Source organism: Notamacropus eugenii, chromosome 3, assembly GCF_028372415.1.
Source record: "Notamacropus eugenii isolate mMacEug1 chromosome 3, mMacEug1.pri_v2, whole genome shotgun sequence".
Lineage (NCBI taxonomy): Eukaryota > Metazoa > Chordata > Mammalia > Diprotodontia > Macropodidae > Notamacropus > Notamacropus eugenii.
The window spans coordinates 118,134,969-118,157,476 of record NC_092874.1 but is presented as its reverse complement, the minus strand read 5'-3'; the positions used below and the strand labels follow the sequence as shown (position 1 = coordinate 118,157,476).

The 22,508-nt window shown below is 43.4% G+C and overlaps 1 protein-coding gene across 1 annotated transcript in view; it reads right to left on the bottom strand.

Moving 5' to 3' along the window:
* PLXNA4 (plexin A4) overlaps positions 1-22,508 on the bottom strand; it is a 564,470-nt gene that overhangs the window by 9,065 nt on the left and 532,897 nt on the right. Inside the window, exons 25-29 of the mRNA XM_072652713.1 lie at positions 22,231-22,334; positions 20,757-20,856; positions 19,036-19,226; positions 17,645-17,814; positions 9,578-9,790 (exon numbers count right to left, since the gene is read on the bottom strand). Of these exons, the coding sequence (XP_072508814.1) occupies positions 9,578-9,790; positions 17,645-17,814; positions 19,036-19,226; positions 20,757-20,856; positions 22,231-22,334 (778 nt within the window). The remainder of the gene's footprint in view (positions 1-9,577; positions 9,791-17,644; positions 17,815-19,035; positions 19,227-20,756; positions 20,857-22,230; positions 22,335-22,508) is intronic.

Here is a 22,508-nt window from a genome sequence, read left to right as displayed (position 1 = left end):
AGCAAACCACTTCATTATATTTTGCCAAGAAAAACCCAAGTGGGTTCATGAAGAGTTGGATGTAACCAAATAACAAAAATCTTCCCTTTTTTTATGGCCTAGGCATAGATTTAAGAGTTGGCAGGGAACTCAGAGACTATTCAGTGCAACCCCTGTCCCTTATCTTTTAGATGAGGAAACTGAGACCCAGAGGGGCTAAGTGTTCTGCCCATTATCACATAGGTATACATGCCAGATGCAAAATTTGCACCCATGTCATCTGAATTTATACCTAATGTCATTTCGATCCATCAATTAATAAGGATTTCTCAAGTGCTCACCATGCTGTTTCTCTATAACTAAAGTTGTTCCTCCTCTCCACCCCACCCCTTTACAAAGGATCTCCAGGCTACACTGGTCCTTGATTAGAAGAGGTGGTTGGATTTAGATCTAGGAAAGGGAGTTTAGAAATCACTTTGATGATAGGTGCAAACCTGGCATTCAAACCCAGGTCCCTTCTACTTACATCACTGCTCCCGAAGTCGATTACTATCTCTTGGCAGAATCTACGGGGTCATGGAGCAAATATGGCTCTGTATGGCTTTATTTGAAGTCCAATCTATTTAATTCAGTTAATCAATCACCAAGATTTTATTAAGTGCCTACTATGCGACGAGCCCTGTGCTTGATGCACAGTGCTCAGGGAAGAAAGGGGAACTTATACTCAGACCCAGCATAAACAGATGTTGTGCAGAAATGGCTAGAGAAAAGCCCAGATCACCCTAGAATCATCCAAACAGACTCCACTATGTTGGGTAAGAAGGTATAGTCCCAGGTGGTCTTTCTGTCTCCTGGAGTCAGTTTGGGAAGGATTGCCACCTTGCCCCACTCTTCCATAGGAGGAGAGAGAAACACCAAGAATGAACCATTTCTTCTTTCATTGAGAAAGAATGAATCCCTGTTCTTAAAGTATTATATTTCTTGGATGATATGATTGATTTTTGTCCTTCATTCTTATATGTTAGACTTTATCCTACACTTCTTTAAAAATCCATTAATTTATCTGAGAAACCACAAATTTCCTTCTTTCCATAGTATTGAGGGATAGACTGAGGCTCTATGATGACACCTTTTCTTATAAAAATGAAACAAGAAAGATTGGATACTCTCTCTAATCTATTGCATAAGGCCTTATCCATCAGTATGATTGAAATCCCTAATGATTTTCTCTAAAAATACTTTAAAAATTTTTTTAATGAGGAGTGAGGAACAGAGGAGGGTTGTCCCGTCTTTTGTATAGGAACATGTTCTTCTTGTGGTGGGAATGGGTTTGCATAAAGTCATACATAACCTCTCACGTGTCTTCCATTGTTACCAAGAGATAGGATGAAGGGTTTGATCTATGATCGTGGAATAGACTTTGGCTCTCTGGCCCTCAAGGAAATAAAAGCTGTGAGTGACCCTGGCTTTGTAAGGTCCAAGGGCCTCTGAATTTGTGTGAGAGGACATGGGTATGAATCTCGGCATTGCCATTTATGACCAAGTCACTTGATTTATTAATTTCTTCATCTGTACAATGCAGGGGCTGGATGGGATGACCTCCAAGGTTCCTTCCAGTTCTCAGTTCTGTGATTCTATGATTTTTCACTGTACTCTCACAAACGAAGCTTAATATCTGTGGACAGTCCAACCTCTCTGGGTTACACTTGGATGGACAATTGTAAGGGGGGTTGAGAAGAGGATGGAGTCTCAGTCCTGTGTGCCCTGGTTTCCAGCCCCTATATGCTAGTTTCCTGGGGGTCCTGCCCCTTGGGTGCCATGGCTGCTCCCTGCAGGGCAGAGCTGGTCCTACCTTGATCCTTTGTCCCCTTCCCGCAGTGTCCTCCACATCTCCCACCCCCTCTCCTGCACCACTCGGGCCTGACAAAAGGACCCCACTGTGAGGCTCTCTCTGCTGTGCGCACAATTGCCTCCTTTTCAGGGCTTGCTGTGGCAGCCTTTTGTGCTGGGCTCCTGTACAGAGACAGCTTATTGATTGTGAAGAATGCAATTAAGCCCTGTTAATGAACTTCAAACAAGTGTTCTCAGTCAGCTGGCTATGCAGCTAGGAAGGGAAAGGTCAGACCCAGCCCCTCTACTCCAGTTTCCTCCTGAGAGATCCCTGCATGCCAATGAGTTGGTTCCCAGAAAGGCTGCTTCTCTGAGATTAACTGGATACACTCATGGCCCAAAGATGGAGGAGCTGGGCAAGGTAGCAATCCTTCCCAGGCTGACTCCGGGAGACATAAAGACCTCATAAGACTGTACCTTCTTACCCAACATAGTGGGGTCTGTTTGGATGATTCTGGAGTGATCTGGGCCTTCCTCTAGCTATTTCTGCACAGCACCTATTTATACTGGGTTTGGGTATGAGCTCCCCTCCGTTTCCTGACCATATGACCCCATTCCCACCTCTTGATCTCCTCCGCTCCTATTTGTGTTACTTAAACTCCCAACATCAGCCCTTGGGAAAGCAGTGTGACATAATGGGAAGAACATTAAGTCTAGAATTCACTGCTATTCCTATCTGTGTGATCTTGGGCAAGTGACAAGATTCCTGGGTTTGTTTTTTCATCTGTAAAATGAGGGGGTGTGTGTGAGGTGTGCGTACTAATTGAACTTTGAGGTTCCTTCCAGTTCTAAATCAATGATGGTAAGATCACCGAGCTAGAACTGGAAGCAATGTTAGAAATCACCCAGTCTAATAATTTTACACATGAGGAAACTGAGGCATGGATAGATTAAGTGAATTACCCAAGATTACCCAGGCAGTAAGGGTAAGGGGCAGGATTTGAGCGCAGGTCTTCTGATTCTAGGTCCCGAGTTCTTTCTACTGTAATACCGTTTTGGACATCTGTGAACTCTCTAGGCATTGGTTACTAGGAGTACCTTATGCGTGACACTGGGAATCTTCCTGGGTCCTACTTTCTTTCTGGGTGAAATAAGGAGGATAATTCCTCCATTAGAGGCTAGGGGATAGAGATTACACCTATGTTTTCATTGTGGCAGAGAATTCCTGGGGGAAGAAACTTCTTTTCTCAAAGCAGAGTAGTCCTGCAACCTGTGGAGGGATTGTCTTAGAACTGAGGGATAAAGTAATTGGCCTGGGTCACACAGCCAGTGGATGTCAAAGGTGGGGCTTGAGCCTTGATCTTTTGGCTATGAAGTCAGCTCTCTATCCACTATTCTAAGATTGATTCTCCCTCCCATAAAGCTGTTGTGAAATGAATAGGGTTGGATCTAAAGTAACCTGAGTTCTCTTCTTGTAATGTGGTATTCTCATTGCTTCTTAACTTTTCGGAGAGGTTAAGCTTCTCAACAGAATCACAGAGTGTTAGAGCTGGAGTGGACCAATGTTTCCTGAGATATTGTTCTTCAATCATTTCAGTTGTGTCTGACTCTTTGTGACCCTTGGCAAAGATACTGGAGTGGTTTTCCTTTTCCTTCTCCAGCCCATTTGACGGAAAAGGAAATTGAGGCAAACAAGGTTAAGTGACTTGTTCCAGGTCACACAGCTAGTAAGTGTGTGTGTGTGTGTGTGTGTGTGTGTGTGTGTGTGTGTGTGTGTGTGTGTGTGACCAGTGTGTTCTGACCCTAGGGACAGCACTCTATACATTTCACAACCTATATTACCTCTATTTATTTTTATTAGAAGTCAGAGAAAGGAGGCATTGTATTCAGGGTCAATGAAGGAAGGACATTCAGATATTAGCAATGTAGGATGGTTTCTTAGGTTGTTAGGTGAGTACTTGGGGATGGCAGAGATGGCCAGATCAAGGAAAATCATTATCAGCTTTCTCTGATCTTGGACAAAAGTAAGCCTTTCTATGGTCTTACGCTTGACTACCCACATGGAGTTTGTACCACATAGATTCTCATCCTCTGTAAAAACACTACTTTCATGGTATTAAACAAGTCTGGCCTAAGAGTATTCTTCCTGTTGTAATAACTTGCTATGAAGAAGACAGCGTGAGAGTGGTGGAGACACCCTTGAGTTGGGAGTGGGAGCCCCTGGCTGCAAATGTCCCCTCCAGTGCCTATGACCTTTGACACCTTGGGCCTATCACCTAATCTCCATTTGCTTTCATCTATAAAATGAAGGGGTTAGGGAATAGATGGCCACAGAGGTCCCTTTTAGCTCTCTATATCTCTAATTCACAATTGTGTAACACTTTACATATGCTATCTCAATTTATCTTTAGTAGAAGTCAGAGAAAAGTGGCAGTTTTCAGTCATTTATGGATTTATTTAAGATTTGAAAAGTACCTTACAGATAATTAGATATTATTTGACCCTTACAATAACCCTGGGAAGTAGGTCCTAGTATCATGCCCATTTTACTGATGAGGAACTCATACAATTGTCTGAGACTGTATTTAAACTAAAGTCTTCTTGACTTCAAGGCCAATGTTCTAACCGTTATACTACCTAGGTGCCTTACAATCTGCCACCTATCATCTTTCAAGAAATTATTAAGGAAAACTGCCCTGATGTCCTAGGACCAGAGGGTAAAATAGACACTTAAAGAATCCACTGATCCCCTGCTGAAAGAGATTTCAAAATGAAAATTCCCAGGAATATGATAACCAAATTCTAGAACTCCTAGGTCAAGGAGAAAATATTGCAATCAGAAACAATTTAAATATTATGGAACCACAGTCACGATAACACAAGATTTAGCAGCTCCTACATTAAAGGACCAGAGGGCTTGGAACATGACATTCTGGAAGGCAAAGGAATTAGGATTATAGCAAAGAATCACCTACCCAGCAAAAGTGAGTTTAGTTCTTCGGGGGAAAATAGACATTCAATGAAATTGGGGACTTTCAAGCATTCTTGATGAAAAGACCGGAGCTGAATGAAAAACTTGACTTTCAAATATAAGACTCAAGAGCCACAGAAAAAGATAAACAAGAAAGAGAAATCCTAAGGGATTCAGTAAGGTTAAACAATCTGCCACATAAGTTTAGAATTCTAAATAGTACTTCTAGGAGAGGCATAGGAGCTGAAGGTCGTAAGACAGGAGGGAAGGGCTACTGTGGGTGAAGTTCTTAAGGTTTTGGACAAAAGGAAGAATCCTAAGCCTACTAATAGCAGTGATGGTGAAGGAAGGGAATCTGTTCAACTGCAAGGAGCTGGTACCAAAAAGACTTTGAACCAGGCACAGAACAGATGAGCAGATGAAGATCTTCTCAAAGACTAAATTCATTGTGTTTTGAGGTAGAATCAGCTGACTTCCATGCATTAGCCTCTGATCTACTGGGTGAGCTGGCAGTTAAGCCCATTTATTCCCTATGCATTTCAAAGAGAAAATAAGACTGGATAAGCTCTAGTGGGCCTATTTCTTGGCTAGCACAGACCCAAGGGAAATGATTGACACTCAGTTCCCTATTCTGAAAAGAAGGGCAAAACATAACATAAAACTCACACGTACATACACCAAGAATATCTGTCCTCAAGTAGACTTGTAGAGCCCATACATGCCACATACTGGCTATTCATCAGTCAATGAATAAATATTGAATAAGTGCTCACTATGTGCCAGGTGCTATGCTAAACTCTGAGACTATAAAGAAGAGGCAAAGACTGTCTCTGTCTTCAAGGAGTTTGTAATCTAACAGAGGAGACTACAGGCAAACAACTGTATACAAAGCAAGCTATATGCAGAATAAATGGGAAATAATTAAAAGGCAAAGTACTGGAATTAAGAGAGATTAGGGAAGGCTTTTTCTAGAAGGTGGGATTTTAGTTGCCGCTTAAAGGAAGAGTTGGAGGGGAAGAGGGAGGGTGGTTGAAGCATAGCAGACAGCTCTCAAGGATGATGGGATCATGGCTCTAACTCTTGGAGGGACTTCAGGAGTCCAACAAGTCCAATCCTTTCATTTTATACATGAAGAAAATGAGGTGCTGGAAAAAGTGACTTGTCCAAGGTCACCCTCCAAGGAACTGACCTTCTGAAGTCAGTGACTTTTTAGACTGATGTTTGTGACAGAGTAGTTGCCCTGAGGCTCAGGGGCATCGTCAACACAGGAGGTACTGAGAGGTCATTTAGAGCCTCAGGCTTGATCTGAACTGGCTGTGTGAGTCTAACCTGATCATGGTTCCCTGTGCCTCAGTTTCCCAAAATAGACCAGTCAGCCAGACAGCTAGCTTCAGGGACTGAGAAGTGAATGGATTCCTTGTTCCTAAATGGCAGGGGTGCATCTGGGGAATGAATTACTAGCTTTCCCCCACTAGTCTTCAGCTCCCTCTCTATCCCCCTCCTCGCCCCAGAAATGTCCAGAGGAGACAAGAAAAGGATTTGGGGCCTCAAGCAAGGGAAAAGGTGGCATTCCTGCGAGTCTCATTGGTTGCTAAGAAACTAGTGGTGTAAGAAATGGAAACCGTCAAACCACTCCTAAAAATAACCAAGTGGACCAGGGTTGCTCGTGACCTGCAGCAGCTGCGTGAGGGAAATCTCATTTAACACCAAGCAGAAGGGAGGTCATTAGCTCAGTGTGGGCACGTGTGACGGCGACACCTCTGACAAACTGGCTGTGTTAAGGGGGAAGGGTCCTTTGTGCAGGTGTTTCCTAAGTGTTGCTACCCTCTGGTAGATCACTGGAGGAAAGGAAAGGAAGGAGAGAGGGAGGGAGAGGAGAGAGAGACAGAAAGACAGGCAGACACAGAGACAGAGGGAAAGAGAGCAAAGAGACAGACAGGAGAGAGAAAGAGAGAGAGGGAGACAGAGACACAAAGACAGACAGGCAGATGGAGACAGAGAGGAAGACAGACATAGTGACAGGAGAAAGATGAAAGAGGAAGACAGAGACAGAAATGGAAACGAGAGAAGGGATAGAGAGGGAGGGGGAAGGACAAGAGTGAGGGGAGATAGAGACAGGCAGGTAGACAGAGACACATAGAGAGACAGAGACAGGAGAGAGATAAGATGAGAGAGACGATAGACATAGACAGAAAAAGAAATGAGGGAGGTAAAGGAAAGGGAGGGTGACCGAGAGAGAAGAGGGAGAAAGAGGAGGGAAGGAAGGAAAGAAAGAAGAAGGGAGGGAGGGAGAAAGGGAGGAAGGAAGGAAGGAAAGAAGGAAGGAAGGAAGGAAGGAAGGAAGGAAGGAAGGAAGGAAGGAAGGAAGGAAGGAAGGAAGGAAGGAAGGAAGGAAGGACAACCAACAAAGTCTTACTGACTTCCCTTCTTGAATTCATGTCTCTGTGTCTGGAAGCTCTGCTGCCTGTTGTGTGGGTGGGTCCCCAGGACCACCCCCTCTATTGTCCTATCTTTCTTTACCAGCCAGTGAGCAGACCATGCTGCAGAGCCCACTCTCAGAAGAATGAGTCCACTGTCTGGGTGAAGGAGGTTGAGAGCTTTGAGGGTGTCTCAGACAGAATTGGACATGAGGGACAAAAGAAGCAGCTGCAAAAAATGCTCTCCCCCAGAGATACATGACTTCATGCTTACCACACACGCATCAGTGTGGCGGAAAAGATAGCAAGAAATGGAGAAGAAAGGGGTGCATGTGGGGGAACCACAGCTCTTTTTGCCAAACTGTACCACTGAGGCAGGTCCCAGATACTGGGGACTAGGGTGAAGTCCCTGAAGGACTAGTTGATCTGCTGGTTTTGGGGGTAACAGTAGGCAAGCTTTGCTTTTTCCCCATATCTTTTATTCTTCCCTTTCTAAAAATAGGAGCTAGTTCCCAGGAATAGGTAAAGAGAAAGGACTGTGTCTCCTTTAGGGGAAAAATAAAGGTGTATTTTCTATTCCATTTTAGGACACAGGATCATAGATTTGGGACTTTCAAGTTCATCTAGTCCAACCTTCTCATTGTGAGACAATTTAAGTTCAAGAAGATTAAATGATATGAGGTCACAAGACAATAAATGGCTGAATAAGGATTTGAACTCAGGTTTTCTGATTCTATTCCTTTTTGCTGTATCACTCTAGTCTCTATATTTTCCATTCCACATGTTTGCTTTTGAAAAAAAGTATTAGATTTGAGATTCCCCATCATGATTTCCACTGGTGCTTTGAGATCCCCAGAGAGAAGGAAGAGGACCCAAAATTTAAAGAATAGGAGTAAAAAAGCCCCTATCAACAACACTGGGCTGGAATTTGGAAGAACCTGAATCCAGGCGCTGCTATGTATCCTTTGTCACTCTGGGCAAGTCCCTTGGGCTCACCATTCATAAATTTCCACCACTGTAAAATGTTCAACCTAGTGGATAATAAGGGCAGAATTTGATTAGAAATTTGCCCCAGGATGTTCAAATATAGAGGACCTTGACATCACTCACTTGCCTTCAGAAAGTAGAAGGGCTGCCCTTAGTATGTTAGTAGGAATGATTAGTTAAACTAGGGAACTGCCAGATGTTCCCTCTCCCTGCTTATCATACCTCAGGTTCTTCTTTCTCCTACCCTATCCTTTTATATCAGTCTCTTTGTCTTAGTGTCAGTCTCAGTTCTCCACTTTGGCAATGGAATTTGTCTTTAGAAGATGATTTGAGGTCACATTTGGTGAAGCTTGCCCAAGGCACAAAAATAATATTTACAGCTCTGGCACAATTCTATTTCATAAGTTTGTTGCAAGGATTAAATGAATGAAGACAGGTTCTATTAGATGTTTGGTAAGGGGCAGTCCTAAGTTCAAGATCATAGGCTCAGTTGTCATATAGATTTTATCCTTGACTAGGCAAAGTCATATTCTACAAGCCTTTTGTGGGGTAGGAATAGGGGAGTAAAGGCAGCTGTTTCACAAATGTCACAACATGGGGCTCAGTGTTAAAGCATGGATGGATCACTACAAAGTACTACTGAAAAATGATCCCAAGTGGATGTCAGTGGTGGTCATGGTATTATCATGATGTGACCCAAAGATTTGTTCAAAGTGGTTCAGAAAATGACCCTAAAGTCTAATGAAATGGGAGCACAAAACAACCAGAAAGATTTTGCCTCTCTCTACAGTCTGGGGGAGAGGGTCTCAAATTATTTACGGGAAGGACTCCTCTTCTAAAGTCTCATAATCCACATGGGGCAAAATAGGAGGATGATGGAAGAAGGCATGTGTGCTGATAATATATGAAAATACAAAAGATCATATAACCATCTTCCCTCTTTTTGCACTTTACACAAGCATTTTAATCACTGAACTTGGGGGAGGGTCCCCATGTGGCCTCTAGTTACCTTTCCCCCCTCTTTTCTCAGCTTGAAATTCTGGAGACACTCTGGAATTGTATAGTCAATAAAGCACTGGACACAGAGTCAGGAAGACCTAAGTTCAAATGTGGCATCAGACACTTATTAGCTGTGTGACCTTGGACAAGTCACATAATGGCCCTCGGCTTAATTTTCCTCATCTGTAAAATGGGGATAATGACAGTGCCTATCCCTCAAGGTTGTTGTGAGGATCAAATGAGATAATATTTGTAAAATACTTTGTCAGTCTTCAAGTCCTATGGAAATTCAGCCACCAGTTTGTGATAGGTCTCTTGGGGATCCCTAACCTAGTGAAAAGGAACATTCCTAAGGAAGCACCCTGATTTTGATCTCTCCTCTCCCAGCACTCACCTCTCTACCCAGTTCTTGTAGCTGGGGATGTCCTTGGCATAGAGCAGTTTGTTGGATGGGGAGTCCTTGCCCAGGCGGTGCTCCGACGTCGAACAGGAATCCATGAAGGTCTGAGCCACCACGGAGAGGCAGGCATCAGTGATGCTGTTCTTGTGGATGTCAAATACAAACTGGGGGTTCTTGATCATGTTGACCCAGAACCTCAATGGCAAGCTGTGAGGAGAGAAGAAGGAAGGGGACAGGGAAGACTGTTAGCCTTGGAATGGGAAAAGGGGGTAGATTCTCCAGATTCTTTCTCTCTCCCTCCATCTTTCCCCACCACTTGTCTCTCATCAAATGATCCACCAGGGGTTAGGTGGGTTTCCCATCACTTCTATCTTACACTCTTCAGCATCAAATACCTTTTCTCTGACACCCATCTTTAACAAATTCTAGTAGGGATAGACGATGACAACTATAGTACTTCCCAACAGTCCTTTTTTTTTGGGGGGGGGGGGTGTATCTGGGAGAGTATGTGTATGTGAACATGCACATGTGTGCATGTATGGCTGAGGCAGGGCTCAGATTGGGAGAGGCTTTCTCTTTTGTGCATATTTAAGTTCATCTTATAATCCACTCATCCTCTACCTTAAGGACATTTCAACATTTGATCAATGGGCTGAGTGCTGGAGGTTAGAAGGGAGTTCTATAGGTTCCTGAAGAGTTGGACATGACTGAAATGATAAACAGACTGCTATTCTGTACTAGGAATAGGAAATGCTCTAAGAAGAAGAATGTAAGCTTCTTGTGAGTAGTAGGGATTGCTTCCTTCTATCCCCAGTGCCTAGCACAGTGCCTGACATATAGAAGGCACTTAATGGTTGCTTGTTGGATGATTGAAGATTACTGTATGTTTCAGCCACCATCTGTGACCCCCATATCTAACTTCTCTCTTCTTCGAGCTCTTAGACAAACACAACATCACAGGATGCATGCTGCCCTGAATTGTAAAAGATCTAGGAAGCAATCTTGTCCGAAGTCTACCTGACCAGGAATATCTTTAACCACATCCCAATAAAAAGTCATCTGGCCTTTGTCTGAAGATGTCAAGTTCAAGAACAACCTCCTGTCTTCCTAGCAACCCATTTTTTTCAGAACCAGGATTTACCCAAATCCTTTGACTTCAAACCCAATATTCAACATCAGATGACCTCTACCATTATATATATTTATGTATATGTGCACATATTATATACATACACACACATATATACATACACATAGACACACAAGTGTGTATGTACCGTTTCTTCCAGTAGACCATAAGTTTGCCAAAGCCATGGACTTCATCTTAGATTTCTCATATATCTTGTTCCATCTCCTGCCTTCAAGCCCTTGTCCAGGCTGTCCCCCATGCTTGGAATGTATTCTCTCCTCACTCCTGTGTCTTAAAATCCCATTTAGAGTCTCCTTCAAGTTTCATTGTGTAGATGAGTCCTTTCTTAGTTTTTTTGGTTTCTAGTTGCATCTCCCACCCCATTACTTTGTATACATTTGGTAATGACTTTTATGTATGCATGTTGTTTGCCTAGTAGAATGTAAGCTCATTGAAGACAGGAACTGGTTCCTCTTTATCCCTATTCCTCAGACTTGGTGTGGTGCTGATATGTAATAAGTGCTTAATAAGTGCTCGCTGAATGAGTGGTGGCTAAATCCCCCAAAGGAGCTAGGATGATGCTGCAGTGTGACTGAACTCCTATGCATGACTGAATTCCTTTCCAAAAGACCCAAATGGTTCTTGGGAAGACATTTTCTTGAGTCCAAGACAGACAAAACAATTTCTGATTGCTCCAGAAGGCACTTTGAGGAAGTTCTCCTTGTGAAAAATGAATGTTTATCCCATTTTATGTTCCTGGTGGCCTTCTAAGGCTCAGGGAAGAGAGCTGGGATGACGCCATGTGCATATCTCCACCTACTTTTCTCTTTCTTCCCTTTCTCCCTCTGCCATGGTAAAGTTACTTTCTTCAGTGCTGTGGGGCAGCCATTGATAGATGGTAAAAGTACTGAGGCCTTAGGGCTCACAGCAGGACTCTATACTGGTTTTAGATGTTTTCTTTTCCTTTGCCTTGTTGTCTAGGTTGTTATTCTCACTGTTGGTAATAGCTCCAGTCTCTTTATGGGTTTGGTCTTAGAACTTAAACTCTGTGAATTCAATTCAACTCAACGAGTGCAATATGTCGCTATTCTTTTGTATTTCTCAGCAGCCTATACAACACTTGGCACACATATAACCAATACTACAAATGCAGTAAAATAAGATAAAGACAACACTGAAATGCGATTATCAATCAATCAACAAGCTTCTCTGAGGTTCATTCCAACTGTAAAATTCTATGTCTATGGTCCTAAATGTTTATTGAATGCCTAGTATCTGTCCAGTAGGGGCCTGGGCATTGTGGCATTCAAATATACCATCTGGACAGCCATCCATTGAGAAAGGAAAGTCCAGGAATGGAAAAAACAGTGAAAATGTTTGTGAAATACGGAAAATATCTAAAAGCTTTCAGAATTATAGTTGGGTGTCAGATTGATCATTTAGAACTTTTCCCTTGCTCACTTGTCAGTAAGATATCATGGCTTTCCTCATCAACTGAAATCAACAAGTGTTTATTAAGAAAGTCAGTCATGGGTCAGGCACCACACTCATCCTATTGTGTGCTTCATTGCCGAAGAAGACCATGCCATCAGAGAAATAATGACATGGCTTGCACTTGACTTTGTTTTGAGTGAGGGAGGGCTGTGCAGGTCACCAGCCTCACTTCTCCTCCAGAGCCATCTGAATCCAGTGACCAGATATTCATCAGGATGACTGGAGATGACCCAGGATGAGGCAATTGGGGTTAAGTGACTTGCCCAAGGTCACATAGCTAGTGAGTGTCAAGTGTCTGAGGTAAGATTTGAACTCAGGTCCTCCTGACTCCTGCGCTGGTGCTCTATCCACTGAATCACCTACCTGCCACTCATTCTATTATGAAACAAGACAACAGCTGCATGTGTAGAGGAGAATGGTTCTGGACTCCCAACGAATAAAATTCCCTCTCTCTCAATTTCTCCTATTGGGCAGATATAAGATGCTCTCAGAGAACATCTGAGAGGAGTTGGATTCTCTGATATTTGGCTATTTCCTGCACTGGTGGGTGACGGGGTCATTGTGAGTTTGTGTGCAGGGCATGGTGGTGGTATTTCCTGCCTCCTTTCTTTTTAAAACAGTTTTGCTGACAGACGAATCAAACAAGGGGGCCACCAGCACCAGAGGCTCCAGCCTAATGAAACATTAGCATATTATTAACATTAGTGGAGGCACTAATCTCTGGCTGATTGCAACCACTCAGACTAAATGAGCAGGAGGTTTATTTAAAAGAAAAAAAAAGTAGGGGATGGGAAAGGGGGAGTAGGGTGAGAGGGTGAGTTGGAGGGCTGGGAGAGGAATGGCAAAAGGATCTCTTTTCAATCAGAGGAATTAATTCCATCAATACACAGACATCATAATTCCCAGACTGTTCTGCCTTCCCTGCACCCCTCTCCGCCACCCCTCAACCATGAGTAACAATGAGTAATCTGAGACAGGGAAAGGGTCCTTTTGAATAGGTAACCCAAACATTCTCACCCTGGATGGGAGGTGGGGTCGCCCTGTGTACTCTCTAGGGCCTCAATCTGGACTATTAATATTCTTTGTGGGAATTTCCCTTTTTCCCAGACTGGGCTATTATCAGAAACTCCCCTTGTCATCTATTAAATCGTGCCTAGAATTGAACTTATCCTAACAACAGGTATAGGGTGAAAATGTGAATAGGTTCCAAAAGGCTTAGAGAAAGATTTGAATGATAGATTCACTGTTTTGGTCCAGACCTACCATCTGATAGGTAAAGTGAAGAAGCTCGCCCTGCACATGAAACTCGGCCAATAAGAGTTGCCTCGGATGTTTGTATGTATTGGAGTTCGGATTTGAATCTAGATTCTTCTGAATGCAGGCTATGTCAAGATGAATTTTAGAAGTGATCCACAATGGGCTATTGAGGTAACCTAGGCTCTCCCTTACTTCTGATATGGGTGACTAGACAGGGAAGCCACCCTCTCCTTTTGCTGTGTCCTTGGGTGCTTCTGTCAGAGGCAAAATAAGGTCCTGGTAGAATGCCCTAGAGAGCAAGGAATTTTTCATTTTTGTCTTCTTTCCCCAGCACCTAGCATAGTGTTAGGCAAACAGTGGGTCCCTAATACATGTTTTATTGTTAACATTAAATTGTTTTATTGAATTGAACACTGATTTGAACATTGATCTTGGTCTGAATATAGTGAGACATTTTTGGTATGTGTGATTTAAATGGGTTTCAGCAAGCGAAAAAAGATAAAGAAGAGGTGATAGTAATGAGAAAAAAATCATATTTATACCATGACATTTGAGTTACAAAACATTTTCCTCGGGAGCCTAGAACTTAGAACATGGAATACAGGACCTAGAATACAGAACCTAGAACATAGGCTTATACCTGCTGGTCTAGTGGCTAAGCTTGGGGTTTCACAGATAAAGGATGAGGAAACTTTCTTCTATTTTCCAGGCAGATCAGGTACCTTCTCTGCAACGGTCAGTCTTAGAGAGCTGCCTGGGGGCAGTTAAGTGACTTCTCTTGGGTCAAGAACTTGAACTATGGTCTTTCTAAGCCAAGTTCTCCCTGTGCTTTCGTTCACTGCTTCTCAGAACTCAGTGGAGCCTGCATCGATCTCACAGCTCTTCATATCTCTAAGGAGAGCCATGGGGTGGGGGGAAAGACAGAAGCCCAGGATGAGTTAGGAACAGCTATGTCAAAGGACAAGCCCAGGGAAACGGCAAGTCTGTAAAAGGCTTTCAGCAAGTAAAGAAACAGTAAATCTGATTTTCAAAAGGCTATGCCAGAGGTTTTAGAGAAATCTTTAAGGAATTCTATAAGGATTGTGCCAACTATTACAAAATTACATATGAGCAGAAGAGACAGAAGGAGTCTAGACCTAATGGACAGTTAGATGGGGCAGTGGAGAGAGCATGACTCCTAAAGTCAGGACGAATTGAGTTCAAATCCAGCCTGACACTTGTTATCTGTGTAACCCTGGGCAAGTCACTTAACCTCTGTTTGCCTCAGTTTTCTCATCTGTAAAATGAGCTGGAGAAGGGAATGACAAATCACTCTAGAATACTTGTCAAGAGAGTCCCAAATGGGGCCCTGAAGAGTCCGACATGACTGAACACCAAGAAGTGCCAGGAAAGGGAGGGATCCTAGCATTCCTAACCTTCCTTGATCATGGAGCCTCTGCTCACTACTCAGTAGACTCCACCCCCACATGTGGGAATCTCACCAGTACTTTGTGGGGAGGGCTTCTACAGGCATGTGTTTCAGTCTGTGTCCTGCTCTTTTCTTCTGTCTTCTAGCTTCCTCTAGTAACAATGCTCCCCTTCTTCTTCCCCCTGACTCAAACATGCATCTTCCTCTGGCTTCCCAACCACATCTGACTCCCTTATCCCTATTTTCCCTACCTGATGCTCCTATCACAGGCTCCCTCTTGTGCTACCCCCACCCCACTGCATTTCCATTGTAATGCAGCCCTTGCCTCCTCCTCCTTCACTCTTCTCATGTATACCCCTTAATCCATCACTCCCTCTGTGCTTTGTAGGACCTCTGTTCACATATGGGTCAGCTCCACTAATTCTCAACATATTCATCATCTGATTGCCCTAACTTAAACCTAGAATTTTCCAGCTGCCCTCTCTTGTGTCACCTCTAATTTCTCTGACTTCTTTCCTTTCTTAAAGAGAAGACATGACCTATCTCAGGGCCACCCTTCTGTGGCCAGTTGCTGGGTTGGGTAGATTTCAGATACCATCTTGCTTCCCTGTCCCCTTGCTGCAGGTCCCAGGGCACTCCATTCTTCTTGACCCTATCCTTGCCCCAACCTTACTTTTTTGTCTGCTCCTGCCTTGCTAGTTCAACATTCAGACCTACTAATTTACCACCCTTATGCCAATAGCTTTTATTTTCACTTCAATGCCACTTAATTATACTATCCTCTTCATAGCCTATGGTCTTCTTGGATTCACTTCTACCTTACTCTTTGACTTTAGCATCTGACTCAGGAGTTTCCTTGCTATCCCATTTCCTGCCCTCCTCCTTATAAACTTAAAAAAAAAGTTGTTGATGACCCAGCCATGGACAGTTTGACCTCATGGTCCTTAGCCTTCCTTAAGGTAGTAGACCTCTTTCTCCATGATGCAGCAGCATGACCATATCCTTAATCTCGTTACTTATCATCAGCACTTTCTCACTGCTGAGATATGGAACTTGGCATCCCCTATCCACAACCTCCTTATCATCGACTTCTCCATGTTTGACTACCAGCTAGGCTGCTCTTCGCACTTTTTCTGAACCACAGAAAATCACTGACTCAGATCTCTTTTTCTTCACTCAATATCCTGGCTGTCAGAGCATTACTGGAAAAAATCAGAGAATTGAGACAGATTTGTACCACTACAAACTCATGATACATGACCTCAGAGGGACCCCTGTTGTCACCTGGCAATTCTTTTCTCATTTCTTATTGATTCCCATAGCAGTCACTCCTAATATTCTCCACTTTTCTCATGCTCCCAATTCCACCCCTCTTCTCTCATCCTCACCTTTGCCTTTGCTGCTGGAGGTGGGGCAAGGTTCGGGGAATAGGATGATCATCTTACCTTTGCTTTGACAGAGAATATTAAATGTATCCCACTCAAGCTCCTTCTTCTATTGGTTTTTCACCTCAAATTATTTGTCTCTACCTGCATCCTCTCCTTTTACTCAAAGGAAGAGAAGTTACTCCTCTGTAATATTCTTTAACCTTTTCTCTGTTGTTTTAGAGTTTTTTGTTATTGATATCTTCTATTTTTATGTCACCTTCATTTCAGAATATATTTCTCCCCTCCACCTTACTTGGGACTCTCAGTCCTATCCTTTCCTACCTCTTCTAGCATCTTGATTCCTTCTCTCTTCTCTAGTATCATTTATTTATTTAACAAACATTTATACTGTACTAGGTATGGACAGTATACATCTTCAGTCACTCCTCCATTGGATCCTTTCTCTCTGTCTATAAATGTGAACTGAATTTTCTTTACCTTAAAACGTGCTTGACTTGATCCTGATGCCTTTATTTTCTCCATTCTTCCTTAGCCCGCCCAACTTCTTAAAAATGGTCTGCCTCCACTGGCTATACCACCCTCACTGCTCCATTCAAAGCACACCCTTGAAGAATACCAATGTCCTTCTATGTATCATATCTAATGGCCTTTTCTCAGTTCTCCTTGATCTCTTTAAGCATCTTGGACTGCTCTCATCTGCTTCAGATGTTCTTCTCTCATGGTTTCTATGAACTAAAGCCATGAAATCATCTTCTAGGGAAGGTCTGGTTGAACTGATCAAATAAAGACTCCTTGAAGTAGAAGCAAGAGTAGATTTTATTAAGTTTGCCTGAGCTAGTTTCAAATATTCACCATCTCTGTTCTTTATATAAGCATTTTCTGAATTATAATAGCCTTATGCTAAGTACTGTATGGTATGCATTATAGAGTCAGTCACATGACCTCAAGAGTCTGAATCTGATACAAGGATAGTACACAGACCAGAGGAGGGATTGACATCTTTTCAAAGGAAAGAAAGGGGCAGGTACAGTGTTACTTCCGTCTAAGTCTGTCCCAATACCTTTTAAAAGACCTTAAGGTAACTAGCAGACTTCTCTCTGAAGACAGGATTTGAAGGAAGGGGAAGAAAGCAGATTCTTGGATAGGCAGGTGAGGATTATTACAGGGAGGCATTTAGGGAAAGAGGAAATGGATAAATGATTGATGATATGAGAGCAAAGAGCAGAAAAAGGTAACAGAGAGACCAGTAAGTGGCTCTTTTAAAGGTAGATCTGCCCATGGAGATGAAAAGAGTGGAGCTGGCCCCTAGCCCATCTGACTGGCACCCTGGGGGTCCTGATTCACAATTAAGTGAGCAATCTTTCCAGGTTCTCCTCTTCACTCACCAATTGCTTTTCCAGGTATGCCGGACATGGGGATCATGGATGCCATGCTTGTCTGCCTGTTCATCCAGGAAGTCAAACATGTACTTGATTGCAAGTGGTAGGGCAGATCCCCTGTGGGCAGTGCTGAAGATGGTCTCGAAGAGGTCATCCACAAACTTCTGCAGAGTGCCCTGGAGGAACGGGTGGGGAGAAGGGAAGAGAGGAGAAACAAATGTCGACATGATGAGATCCAGGGAGCCAACAACAAGGCTGAGTAGATGGATAGATGGAAGGATCAGGCATGGTAACACCAGTCCTAAGGTACCGGGGCAAAACTGGAGGATACATATGGAAAATGGCTCAGACCCCATTCTGAAGTCTCTTTTCACTTGTCCCTTTGGAGGACTCAGGACACCTTATCCCTGGGGTCTGTCTTCACAGGCTGCATCTGGGCTGGTTCTAGAACACCCATGCTTGGACATAAACAATCTCCCTGGACCCACAGTGGAATTGGTTTTATCACTCTTTGGCGGATGTTATTCAAGTATTTCTCCCAAATGCTAATGAGCAACTTGCTTGGTCACAGAAGAGAAAACCACAGTCTGCTGGTTTAATTTGGGCATTATTCACACTTGCTAATGAATAGTTGCTGGGTTTTTTGTTTTTATAGTTGTTGGGTTTTTTTTTTCATTCCATGATATAAGCAGCCAGTCTGTAGGAAAAGGGAGTGTAGAGTCAGTCTCAGGGGAGGAGTGCAGAATAGGTCCAGTACAGGCCTGAAGAACCTTGATGAATTGATCAAGTCTAATAGGAAAACTGGGCCAAAGTCACCAATAATAGCGCACATTTCAGTTGTGCTCTGAGGCTTGCAGAATATTTACAACAATGTAGATCCAACAAGTTGGGTCAAGGGAGCACATAGATTAAGAGCTGAAGTGAACCTCAGAAATCATCTAACCAAACTTCTTCCTTTTAAAGATTGTGAAAGCAAGGCCTCGGGAAGTTAAGTGACATGTCCAAGGTCACACAGACGGTAAGTATGAGAGCCAAGATTTGAACACTGGACCTCTGACTCCAAAAAAGAGCTCTTCCCACCGAACTACAGGCCTTCAGATATTATTATCCCCTTTTTACAGATGAGGAAACTGAGACTCATGGACATGAAATGACTTGCTTCTGGTCATAGCAAGGAAGGGAAAGGAAAAAATTTCCCCTAACAGGAACATCTGAGACTGACTATCATTTGCTTTTCTAGGGCAAAGTTGAAGGATATGTAGGAGACATAGGGTGTGTGTGTGTGTGTGTGTGTGTGTGTGTGTGTGTGTGTGTGTCTGTTGTCAGAGATACAGATATTCGTCATAGTGAGTAGGCATACTCTTCGGTCCACCCCAGCCTCAACATGATCCCCATACCTTGGTGGCCAGTAACCGGGTTAGGTAGATTTCGGACACCATCTTGCTCCCCCGGTCACCCTCCTTCTGGTCCCCATGTTCATGATTCTTCACAAGGTGCCACATCTTGACCCCACTTTCCAGGTCAGGTGTGATCATGGGTGTGCGGGAACGGAGGCTGTCAGGGCTCCCCGTGTACCGGATCATATTTTCTGCCAATGAGAACATGTTTAAATTCATGAGTCTTCCCATGTGCTAACTGCGGTGACAGATAATCTACTGGGAATCCTGGGGGTGCAGCTGGCTATAACTTCTACAGCCCTAGGAACTGCAGCTTTGCATTTATCCCTATTCTTTTTCATTGGTATTTTGGTATATCTTATTGCCCCTTTGTTGTTCTTCTGTTGTTTCAGTCATGTCTGAACCTTCGTGATCCCATTTGGGGTTTTCTTGGCAAAGATACTGGAGGGGTTTACTTCTTCAGCTCATTTTGCAGGTGAGGAAACTGAGGCAAACAGGAGTAAGTGACTTGCTCAGGGTCACACAGCTAGTCTGAGGCCAGATTTGATCTCAGAAACATGGAATCAGGAGGACTCCAGGCCCAGGACTCATCTAGCCGCCACCAGTCCTTTGAGGCCAAGGAACATATCCTTATCTCTTTAGTCCTTCCCAGTATGGCACCTAGCATAGAGCTTTAAACATAGTGAGCATTTAAGAAACATTTCTTGCATACAACTTGTGCATTTGTTCATAACCTTCCCTCCCTCTGTCTGTTTATCACGTCATGTCTTTCACCTACTTCAAGGCGTGATTTGAAATTCACTCCCTTAGGTCTCCTAGATTAAAACCATTTGGTCATATTCACTCCTCTCCTTTATTTGATGCCCCCTCAGCACTTAACAGCAGCAAGAGCAGCAGCAATTGCATTTAATCATGCTCTTTCATTGCAAAATGTTCTCATATATATCATTGCAAGTACATTTCTGCATTGTGGGGTCCTCATGACACATGGGAGGAAGTTCTGGTAGTCATCGTGTACTACATATAGTTATTCTATATTATATATAGCTATTTTCACGTCTGCTCCATTAGAACATGATCATTTGCCTATTTTTGTATCCCTGGTACTTAGCACAGTGCTTCCTTGGCACATGGTAGGAGCTTAATAAATGACTGTTGACCAGTTGATTGACTGACTTGCTTAAGATCACATAGCCAGGCTCAATGACTGAGCCAGGATTCAGACCCACATCTTTCTCCTACTCCATGCCCATGTAGGTTACATATTTTTCTGGCTCGTTGCTTCATAAGACTATTCAAGTTTAATTTCTCTATGTTTGGAATCTCTGACTAGCTCCTGAATGCCTGAAGAGCAATTGCTTATATCCCTTAACAAAAAGTGGAAGGCTCTCATTGTCTCCCAAACTCCCCCACTGTCCTTTCCCCTCAGCATTCTTCTCTGGCCCCTCCATAGCATTTTCCCTCTTTGTCTGGCCTCACCCATAATTACTCTCCATTCTCTTGGATGGAAGGTTCTGCTAGGTCTCCTGACTCCCCGTAAGAGACAGGAGCTGCACCCAGTAATTATGTTCCTGTTATACAGTAGCCAAACTGAATGGCTCAGTTTGAGGCTGCTGATTCCGGGGGCTTTGGATCTGACCTTCACATTACAGCCATGCTGTCTTCATGACAACCCCTGCTCAGGGTAGCAGCCTTACTTCTTGGGGATGACGAACCCTTACCGTATTTGCTCGCTGACGTCCTGGAGACGGTGGAGTTATTCACTGCATTATAGGCTGTGACTTGTTTGGAGACTAAAGCCACTACTGAGCCATCTGGTACCTAGAGAGGAAAGGTGTCTCATGAGGCAGGCATGGAAATGTCAGCCATGCCATGAAATCTGGTTGAACGGGATCGTAGGCCACAGAACCAGGAGGGATTTTAGAAAATGGGTATTTCTCTTGTTCATTACATTGTGGAGGATCAGGGTCACACTTGTGAAGTAAACCCTCTACCTCCTTCATTTTGTTAATTTATTTTCCAGTCATGTCCAATTCCCCTTGATTGCCTTTGGGGTTGTCTTGACAAAGATACTGGAGTGATCTGCCATTTCCATCTCCAGCTCATTTTACAGATGAGGAAACTGAGGTCAAAAGGGTTAAGTGATTGGCCCAGGGTCACACAGCTAGGAAGAGTCTGAGGCCATATTTGACCTCACAAAGATGAGTCTTCTTGATTCCAGACTCAACATGCTATTCACTGGGCCACCTTGTTGCTTCTCCCCTTCATTTTACAGATAACAGAGGTCAAGTGACTTGCCCAAGGTCACACAGGTAGTAATTTGAAGAGCTGGGATTAGAACTCTGGTTCTCAGACTACAAAACCACTTCCCTTTCTATGACACCTCATGGCCTCTCTCAAATCAATTGCCCTTTGAACAATGAAAAACAATGAATTTTGGAAACAATATGGGATAATGGAAAGAGCACTAGACTTTGGAGTCAGAAGATCTAGTTGGAGTTCCAGCTCTGCTACTCAATTTCTGCCTATGTCAAATGAGAGGATTAGGCTACATGAACTCAAAGGTCATCATGCCTCTCACACACTGTATGATGTGCTAGATTTGGAGTCACAGGACCTGGTTTCAAATCCTATCTTTTCCATTTACTGTGACCTTATATCTCTCTGGGTAGACAGGACTAGAGGGCCTCTAGTGCTCCTTCCTGGTTTAAATCTGATGAAATTAGAGTCCTTGGTTCAGAGATCAGGGGTTTTAGGAACTGCTGAGATTTTCCCTTTCTAAGAGAGAACTCTGGATTTCAAGAGAGAGGGAGAGAAGCTGAGCCAGGACTCATATTTGCTATTTACCACTCATACTACCTAATATTGGTTCCTGGCTGTAGTATCTCATTACTATACTCCAATGCAGATAACCACTTCTGCCTAAAAACCACTTAGATCCAGTCTCACTGACTTCTAGCCTTATCACCTTTTTCAGACTCCCAACTCACCCTCTTCAGGGGCTCAAGGGACTGATTCTTGGGGCACAGGGCTTCTATGAGGACACCCCCATAAGTACTAGCAAATGGAATGAAGGGCCTGCTTTTCAGGACAAGGGAAGGTCCTGCTAGCTGTATAATGCTTGATCTACACTGGACACCATGATAGGATCCAGCCTGGAGCTTCTTGGATCACCTGACTTTTCTTCCTCCTTACCTGGTAATGTGCCAACGTATTGAGTCTCTTCCAATCATTCTCAATCTTGGTAGTTATGTCTTCATCTTGTAGGATCATCCTAGCTCCACTTCCTTGTCGCCATTCTGTTGGAAAAAGAGATATTGTTTCAATGGGTTCTGAGGTGCATAATGAGAGTCTGGGGACTCCCATGCACACACCAGCCCTAGCATCTTGCTCATACACACAGACAATTAAGGATATGAACAGCACCACATTGATGGCATAAGCAGTCATACATTCTAATTTTTCACACTCTG